Raw genomic sequence first — 9,671 nt, forward strand, 5'->3', positions numbered from 1 at the left:
TCCCGGGTGTAAGGAGCTGCTTTCAGTTCCCTTTCTGCCGGGTTTGACTTGCCACAGGGGCTGGGTGCTCTCTGACACCCCGGGGTGCGATGCACGCCAGACCGCTGCGTGCCGTGGGTTGTTTTTTTTTTTACGGTTAAGTTTTAGCAAGCGAACCGAGCGCGGCATCTTTTTGGTGTTTTCCACGCACCCCTTGCCGTAGGAACCGGTCAGCTTTTGTCTTTCCAATAGAGGAGGCCGAGGCGCCGAACAAAAAGGGGGTCCCCACATCACTACGCGAGGGGTCAGGTCCCACCATCATGCAGCTCTGTGCTTCGCAGAGCTCTGTTCCCGGGCCGGGGATGCTGGAAAGGAGACGACGATGCGCTGCTGGAGCCGGCTTTATGTGAAAGCAGTGCGTGTGCTGGTCTCTTGAGAGCAGATTTTTCTCTCCCGCTCTCGGTCGCATCCGTTTTGTGCACGGAGCCGTGAGGTTGGGAGGTTGGTTTGTATGAAAAGACGAAGCGCCGAGTCGCGGAGAAGAGCTGTGCAAGCACGTAAGGAGGTTTTGTGTGTTGCAAAACATCCGTGCGCAGGGTTTGCCGCAGCTCTCCTTCCTTCCCCGGCTGCCGCCAAAGCCCACAGCGGGTACCCCAGCCCTGGGACGGGGCAGGGACCGTGCCCTCCTTGTGTCATCGGTGGGACAGAGGCATTTCAAGAAGGAGGGTGGAATGCTCCCGATGTGGCCTACATAGGTATCAGGTAAGAGCAGAGCCAGCGACAGGGCTTGAAATGTCCTGATTTTGTTCTGTTAAAGCAGTAACCTAAATAATAACCCGCTAATCCTGAGCATGGGGCCTCCAGCCCAGGAAATTGGCTTTAATCTAACAAGAGCCGAGCACACATGCGGAGAGGCTCCTTCCCGCTGCCTTGGCCGAGGTGGCTGTTCCTCACCGGGCACCTTTCTTTAGTAACATGCCTTCTGCCGGCGATCCAATTAATGCTGGCTCTAAGTAGGAAAGCCTGTATAAATGCAAAAGGCGCCTGCTCTTGCACAAGTGCGCCAGTATAATTAATCTAACAGCCTAATCGCTGGCTTGTCCCTCTTCGGGAGGCTTTGGGGTTTTATTTCAAAGTGGGGATCTTGCAAGAGCACGGTCGCTGTGTTTTTATCTTCATCGGACCGTTGTTTAAAATGACTGACTTGCTTGAGATTTCAGATCTTTTAGCTGAATTTTACTTTTTGGGAGCTGGAGCTGCTATCGACGTGTTGACTTGATGACTTTTCACCTTATTTTCCCCAAGCAGAGTGGTTGCAGCCTCATAAATCCGACATGTCAAAGAACGAAGCAGTGAGGAGGAAGTAATGTGTGTGTAATTAAGTGCATATATTACCTGAGCGTATACAAGGCTGGCTGTAACCCGTGACGAGGCCAGTGAGAGCAGCCAGCGCTGTGTGTGGAGGTGGGGATGGAGCACGGATGTAGGCACAGCGCTAGCGCGGGGCTGGGAAAAGAAACCCCGGACAAAGCCAGCGAGCCGGGCTGCTGCAGCAACGCATCCAGGCTGCCTGCTTGACTGTCGATGCACAAAGGTGGGATCTGGCTCAGACGGTGCCCTCAGGATTCAAATAAACCGAGAATTCAGGCTCCGAATTCCCAAATGAGTTTACTCTGGACTGAAAGTCCTCTGGAGCAGAAATTTCTTGATGAAGCATTAGCCCTCACCATTTTCTGGATAAAGCCCAGGGTGTGCAGTGCTCTGAGTCCCCTCCGGTCCCGCGGAGACTCCTGTAACCTGCAGAGCAGGCTGCCGTTCACGTGCTCCTTTTTTTTTTTTCCTCCAATTTCTTAATTTTAAATGTTGCTTGGAAGTCCAGCACGCGCGGGGGTTACTTGTTGTTGGCAGAGCTCTCCGTGCTTGTGTGGGTTTGCTGACTCCTGGGCACTGCCCGCGTCCCTTACAGGCTGCTGGATGCTCCGTGCCGCAGTTTGGACATAGAGATGCATCGGGAAGTACCTTGCGAGCTGTGAGGGAGTGGCTCGTAAAAGCTAAGGCGTGTTAGTGTTATTGCCAAACACTGGGTTTTAAAGCAAGTCAGATGTTAAGGGTACCGGTAAGTCAGGGAGCGGGAAGAAGCCTGTCGAAGGCAGGATGGGACTGACCTCATGCCGATGGCACGGCTGGCTCCTGAGTGAGCCCTTCCAGGCTGGGATCCCCTTTGCTCCATCTTTGAAAAACGGTTTGAGCGAACCTGTGCTGGCTCCGGTGTAGGAACGGCTGAGTTGTGCCATCCACGCCCTCCAAGTTACATTCGTTTGCTTGTCTTTAATGAGAGAGTATAAGAGTTATCTTTTCCGTCATTACCTGTTGCTCAGGTTTTTGGTTTGTTGAAAGTCTAATTAACCTTCCTGCAGGAAAAAAAAATGATTTTTTTCTATTTTATCTATGCGCTGGGGCTCCTCTTAGCATCTTTCTTATGGCTTGGCATCGCGGCTAAAGCGCCCGCAGTGTTATCTGCGGTTTCGCTGGATGGGTTCCTTGCGAAAGGAATGGGGTTTGGGTAGCAAATAGACCAAACAGTGGGTTGTTCTAACAAGACGTGAGCAGGGATTGCCACAGGATGGCTGATGAGAATATTGCATAAGGCTGAAAATATTTCTCCTTTTGTGTTGTTCTGCTCAAGTGTCTGGACATCTTGATTAGAAGAATTATGGAAATCCTTTGCTAAATGTTCTCCTGGCAGAATTAAATAACCCTACAAAAAAAAAGCACATCCCAATAGCAACATAAAGCCATAAAACACAGAACTGCCACCAAAACAGAGAAAAGCTCCTTGCCTTGGTGGGGACAGCCTTCCCAGAAGACGATGCTCTGCTTTGCTGACTGCTAAGCAAATAAAACCTGGAGTTCACAAGCGGGTTGAGGACATTTCCATCCCCCCAAAAAGATGGGGCTAAACGTCCTTTCTGTGCCTTGGCGCAGGTCCTTGCGCAGCTCAGTGCATCGCCGTACCTCTCGGGTAGGAGCTGCTGGGGTGGGGGGCACCCGCGGGCATTGCTTGCTTGATTTGGTAGGGTTTGGGCTGCTGGGGAGAAAATAGAGCTGCAGGGTCACACGGAAACATGGTCGTGGCTGTGGGACCTCTGGAGAGCAGCCAGTCCAACGCCTGCTCAAGCAGGGTCAGCTGGAGCAGGGTGCCCAGGACCATGTCTCCAAGGATGGAGACTCCGCAACCTCTCTGGGCAACCTGTACCCATGTTCGCTCACCCTTCTTATGATTAAACAGAATTTCCTATATTTCAATGTGCGTCCCATCATAGGACACCAGTGAGAAGGGTCTAGATCTGTCTCCTTCGCTCCCTCCGATCAGGTATTTATACACATGGGTGAGATCCCTCTGAGCCATCTCTTCCCTGGGCTAACCAGTCCCAGCTCCCTCAGCAGAGGTGACACATGTTTTGTCTGAAATAAAACCGTGCCCAACGGCACTGCCTTTGAGGAAAAGATGGGCAGAAGCTGCTTCTTTGGCCAAGAGGCAAGGGAGAGGTGTTGCACGCAGCCATCCCCTTGCCCGCTGCTCAACACCTACCCCTCTACGCACAAAGTCTCCGTGGGGACAGACCGTGCCACTGGGATCTTGGCACGGCTGCAGGGTTAGCTGGGCAGAGAGAAAATATTCTCCAGAGCTGCTGGGATTTTTGAGTCTTAGTTAATTAGAACTGTTCCCACATTAAGCTCGGAGAGGCTGGGGGGACCTTGTGCAGGGTTTGGGGTGGGAAGGTGCGATGGGAAGCAGGGCAGGGGGCTGCGGGAGCAATGGGGAGATGCCGCCTTTCATCCTTGCAGATGGATGCTCACAGTTCCTCCATCCTTGCCACTCAAATAATATCCGGTGTCTTTAGCAAATTTGTGTGTCTGATGTCTTTCACGGCAGCGCTGCCTGGTTTGAACCATGGCTTGTATGGCCAGGATGTTTGCTAAGGTAAAAAACTGTCTGTCTGCCCATATCCCCCTTTTTCTTCCTCCCCTCTCCCAGGCAGGACATTGAGCTGCAAAAGCGGATGCCACAGCAATGGGCATTTTACCCTGGGAAGGTAAAAGGAGGCAGCGTGATGCTGCGGTAGCTAATGCTGCCTCGCCTCTCCCCCTCTTTGCAGTAACAACAACCCCTACGCCTCCTTCGGAGCCACGCTGGCACGGGACGAGGAGCAGAACCTGTGGAGCACCCCCCACGACATGACCCACACGGAGGCGGACGATGACCGGGTGCTCTACAACATGATCGTGGTCCGGAACCAGCTGGACAAGGACTCGGAGGTGAGGCGGTGCCGTCCCTCGCACTCGGTTTCACCGCGGACTGAGGCTCGGTGCTTTCATCGGATACTTTGGCAGTACCTTGGTTTAAGCACCCATTAAGCCGCTATAAAGACCCCAAAGTCCCCCGACGTGGCTCACGTAGGCATCGGGTCCTCCCACCTGCTCCATCACCCTCCAGATTTTATCCTCTGTCTGGTCTGGGTGCATCTGTAGGCATCTCATCCCTGGGAAGCTCGGGGGTGTCTCCGGCAGCTGAGCCGGGAGCGCTGCCCTGAGCTGGGGTGCACCATGCCCTGGCAAGAACCTCTACCCCCGCCCCCCACAAACGTGTACTGGTAGCACTGGGATCCCCAGCTCCATTTCCTATCTTCACAGCCTGCTTTTTTTTTTGTCCAGTATTTCCCTGGTTCGACCTTTCCATGATCGGACTGACATTCGCTCGGCAACGGCAGCGCCTGGAGCTGAGCTGCCGCTCCAGTGACGCGTCAAGTTAAATTCTTCTCTAATGGGTTGTACGGCACGGCTCTTAGCGCAGAAGGGAAAAATCATCGCTGTTACATAAAGGCTGGTTTGCAGCCCTGATTTCCTTCGCTAAAGCACTTTGGCGCAAAGGAGATTTCGGTGGCCTGATTAGGAGCAGGCTGTAGCAAATAGTGACACATTTTCCCCTCTCTGATTGCTTTCAAGACTTCAGAATGTTTGCAGGAAAGCCTGGAGGCTTCACATTTAATTTCAACGTGATCCCACTGCATCCAAGAAACCGCAAGACGGTAACTCCTCTTCCTGTGGTCATCCTCTTAACCCCAAAGCTAGCTCAGCTTTCACAAGAAGCCTTAAACTCTAGAGGTACAGCTGAGATCAAAATTACAATTTTTAAAACTTAAAATGAGATAATGCAGTCCTTATATACAGTTGGCCAGAATCCCCATTTAATGGTTTTTTTTAGTTGTGTTTTTTTTGGTGGGGATTGACTTAATCGTGGTGTTTACAATAGATGGGTTTGTAGCAACGTTTTCATGGCTGCATGTAACCTTTACAGCTATAACTGATAACAGCCTCTTCCCTCCCCATCGCTGGTTTCTCTACCTTGCGATTGCTTGTTCTAGAGAAGCTGGAGAGCTTCGTCCAGCCCAAATTGGCTGAAGAAGACAAGGACAACTCCATTTAGGGGGCTGCGCTGGTCCTGGGTTGTTGCAGAGGTGGGTGTACTTCAGGGCAGCACTGAACCTCCTGATTTCAGCCCGCACCCATTCGAGCGACCTTTTAGCTTGACTTAAGGCTCATGATGAGGCAGGCCTCCTAAAAGCTGCTATTATTTATAAAATGGTATCACAAGTGGACGGGCTCCTAAAAAGATGGCACCCTGGGCAAAGGAGAGTTGTGTGTCAGCCTTGCTTAGGTCGCAGAGGAGAACATCAGTTATGGGGGAGCAGGAGAGCACTCGTGCGCCTGCCTGTCCTAAACCAAATCTGCCTGCCTGTCCTAAATCCAACGCTTTCTCCCTGCCTTCAGCATACCCGTAGGGTTTTTAGCGGGTCTGAGCAGTTGCTCTGCCTGCCAGTGAAAAAGGAAAGTACAAAGAGCGCGGGGCTTCCTCTCCACAGCAAATATAAGATCACGTACCCTGGTTTTTTATGCGGTGCAATCAGTAAAAAGCCTGAGGAGTACACATCAGGCCGACTTTGAAGAAAGCCAACGCACAATACGCTTCATTTGAATTATGGCACAGTGCCCTTTGCAGCTAGTGATCACCAGCTTCTCTGCTCTCTTTTACGGCTGGGGAAACTGAGGCACAGTATATAAGCCCAGCAAACTGTTGCAGTTTCCAGCTGCAGCTTTTTCTGGGTGGCAGGGCAAGGAGGGGCTTGGCTGGCAAAGCCAACATTCCTGCCTTCGGCCCTGGGTGCCAAAATCTCTCCTTACTCCAGCAAACATTTTAAAACTAGGCCAGATTGCGTTGCCCTCCCCTCCTAATGAGACTTCAGCCCCAAGAGAGGAAAAAAAGTCTAATTGCAAAGCAGCACGGGGCTGCAAAAGCCATAATCTGCTTTGGGAGCTGCTCTGCTCCCCAAATCCCCGGGGAGAGCGTGTGGATGCTGCAGGACAGGGGATTGAAAAACCATTTCTTGTTTGTGCAGTGCACAAGCGTTACAAAACCATAGGTCTTTTTATTTTCCTCTTAGTTAAAATCAGACTGAAAGGAGGACTACTCCCTGTACTTCTGCTCCTTCATTTAACAAAGAAATTTTGGCATGCTCTGTACTTACTGTGTGCTTTGCCATTCCCCACCTTTATCTTCGCCATTTCCTAGCACAGGACTTTGGAAAGATCCCAAAGAGCAGGTCACTCTATGTCATGTGTGCTTTATCTGCATGGCACCACCTCGGCCTCAAACCTGTATCGTGTTTTTCTTCATCTGGCTAACTCACTTCTGCTTTTCTAGGTATTTTCTTGGTTTTTAAAAGGGTTGTTCACATAGTGCCAAGGTGCTGTGAGCTAGGACAGGAGCAGCGGTGGGCCAGGATGCAGTGGTGACATCGGCGCAGTGCTGGAGGTCAGCGGCCATGGTCCAGGATGGCTCTGGCCTGGCCTGGGCAACTCTGCATCTTGGATCGCTGTAAATAAATAAACCAAACTGTGTATGCAAGGGGCCAGGTGCTTCGACACCGAGTGCACCTGGTAGCTCAGTCAGTTTTCTGCATGTTCGATCATTCATGGTGGGGCTGCCGGCAGCTCCCAGCGTTGGTGTCCTCCCTCGGGGTCAGTTCCTTGCCCCTGCCATGGGGCTGGACCTACACTCCATCCATGCAGAGCCATTTCTTCTCCCTGCCCGCTCCCGGCAGTCCCGCTCCGGGAAATTTGGCAGCTCCAGCCCAAACTCGGTGTGACCTTAGCTTGTGTAAGGATGGCAGGGCTGCTCCACCCTGCTCCTTGCTGAACCAGGGCAGCGAGCTCCGAGCTCTTCAAAGCAAGAGCTGCAACGTCCCGGGTGTGCCCTGTGTCACGCACACTTGCTCGTCCTGCTCCGTGCTGTGTGCTGGGAGTGATGGCTCACAGGGCCGTTGGCCGTGGTGGAACCCGCTGGAGCACCCAGCGGTTGCCAAACCCACCGTGCAATAGGTAGATGAGGCAAGATTTGATGGAGCCTCCTAAAATCGTAAAGACTGAGCAACTTGCAGCTTCGCGTTTCTCTCTGCTCGAGGCCGATGAGCATGACGTCCTCGGATGCACTTTCGGAAGCAAAGTGTGGGCAAGGGAGGGTGCGCGCAGAGAAAACCAGAAAAGCCATAGCTGAAGGGCTGGCTTAAGGGGGCTGGCGAGGCTGATGGAGCCTTTGGAGATCAAAGCTGTTGTCAAAGTTTTTGAAGGCTGGGGGTCAACGTTTCAAACATGGAAAAAATGTTGGTGTTTTTTTTTTTTACTCCTGCTCTGCAGCATCGTTGAACCTGTTGTGGTGTAAAGTCAGCCCCCGAATCTGGAGGTGAAATGAGGACCTCTAGGAAAACAGGTTGTTATTTAAGATGCTGTATAGATACAGGCCAAGTCGCTGTTCCAGCACGTACCCTGCTAATGTGGAGAAAAGCATTTTATGGGGAAGGGGGACTCCTGTGCCTCCAATGTTAACAGCAAGAGCTGGGCTTATTTGGCTTATGCTCATGGTGCGGCAGATGCCCCCCTCCACGAGGACCAGTTTGTGGTGGCCCTGGTGCCTCAGTGTCCTCTGATGGGGTGCGTGGAGTTACCCAGCCGTGGGCAGCGAGCCGGAGCTGTCGCACCAGTACTGAGTTCGGAGAAGGAGCCGGGTTTAGGGCAGCTGCGCCGTGAGTCTATGAACAGAAAGTAAAGGTGAGCTTTTGCATTGTGACCGAGGAAAAAACACCGTTCTTATGGCTGGTTGTAAATGCAGGGTTTCTTTCTTCTTTTGGCTTACTCCCTTGGGGAAGGTGGAATCATGAACCTCGCTAGCAAAGGCAATTCCTCCGCCTGCATCTCTGCTAGGGGCCTGGCTAGCAGAGCTGCGCTGGCATCATCCTCCTGGCAAGCCCATTAACAAGCTGACAAGACCTATTTTTCTGCTTCCTCCTGCTCTCCTAAGGATTATTCTTTTTTAAACAGGTTACAGAGGTCAGTATTGCGACACGCTGTTGCTGGGGCATAGAGAGGTGATGGGATTTGTCCAGGGTTGGGGATGCTGGTCAGGGAGCCCAGAACCGACCCTCTTAAAGCTTGCAAGCCTCTCTTAAAACTGAATCCAATTTAAACTTATTCTGAGCTGAGGTGTCGGTCGACGGTGGATCTAGAGTTTGGATTTACTCAACTACTTCCAGCGGGGCCAGTCACGGAGCCAGAGTAGGAGCATCCCTGGATGTGGCGTGGTACCTGCCTGAGCTGTTATTCTGCAGTCTTTCCCTCATAATTCTGTTTTGACCTCATTTCCAAAATAACTCTGGAACAGAACGGTGACACCAATTGCTTTCAAGGGAATAAAGGAAATGGCTTTGATGGAGGATTGCTTTGGCAACATGAAGAAAGCTCCCTGCTAATCAGGAAATTTTCATACGATCAGGGAGGAAAAGTTGGACAGTGCTTGCCTGTTCTCTTGGCACATTTTTTTCCTGAGCTCTGAGTTATGTACCAGCCTGGCTTTTATTTCATGCCCAGCACTGCCTCGCTTCCATTTGGCATTTGCAGATTTAGTATATCACACTGGAGAGCCTGGGGGAGTTTTCCAGGTAAATATTTGAAGGGCTGAGCGCTCAGAGAAGAGAGGTGGTGGAGTTTCCCTGCTGCTCCAAGGATATTCTTGTCTCATGCACAAAGGGTTTTCTCAAGCCCCCGCTGGTATGTGTTGTGCCTTGCTACCTAGGTTTAAAAGCGCAAAACCAGTTGCAAAAAACAAGGCCAGGAACTGCAACCTGCTTCGGTTTCCTGCGGTTAATTCAGATTTTGGCAAAAGGGTATTTTTTTAAAGGCTTCATTTTGAATGAATCTCTGGGATGTCCCAGATGCATCGAAACACCAAGGGGTTTGGTGAAGACCAATCTCCTGCTGTACTTTCCCAGTACTGCGTGCGAGAAGCCGCCTCACTGCTCCAGAAGTTACATCTAACTTTGCAAGAGGCAGGACAGGGAACAGAGTTGCAGAGAAGATGCAAAACGAAGCTAAGTTTTGGGAGAGCGCTGCTTGTCTCTTTGCATACAGGCTCGGGCACCTCGCTGGAAGGGGCTCCCGGGGGACGCCAGCTTGGGATGTGGCACAGAAAGCAGCCTGCTCCGGCCTGGCTCTGCCCAAGGACCGGCGTACCCTGTCCTGCACCTCACCCGTGCCCTGGTACGCCGCAGCCGTCCCTGTCACAGCCTCAGCAAGGGCCG

The 9,671-nt window shown here is 51.9% G+C and overlaps 1 protein-coding gene across 1 annotated transcript in view; it reads left to right on the top strand.

The window, feature by feature from the left end:
* Positions 1 to 4,018: 4,018 nt before the first annotated feature.
* MREG (melanoregulin) overlaps positions 4,019 to 9,671 on the top strand; it is a gene marked incomplete at both ends in the record, with an annotated part of 11,330 nt that continues 5,677 nt past the window's right edge. Inside the window, 2 exons of the mRNA XM_009705986.1 lie at positions 4,019 to 4,076; positions 4,135 to 4,299. Coding sequence (XP_009704288.1) covers positions 4,019 to 4,076; positions 4,135 to 4,299 — 223 coding nt within the window. The remainder of the gene's footprint in view (positions 4,077 to 4,134; positions 4,300 to 9,671) is intronic.

Source organism: Cariama cristata, unplaced genomic scaffold (genome assembly GCF_000690535.1).
Source record: "Cariama cristata isolate BGI_N322 unplaced genomic scaffold, ASM69053v1 scaffold4138, whole genome shotgun sequence".
NCBI lineage: Eukaryota > Metazoa > Chordata > Aves > Cariamiformes > Cariamidae > Cariama > Cariama cristata.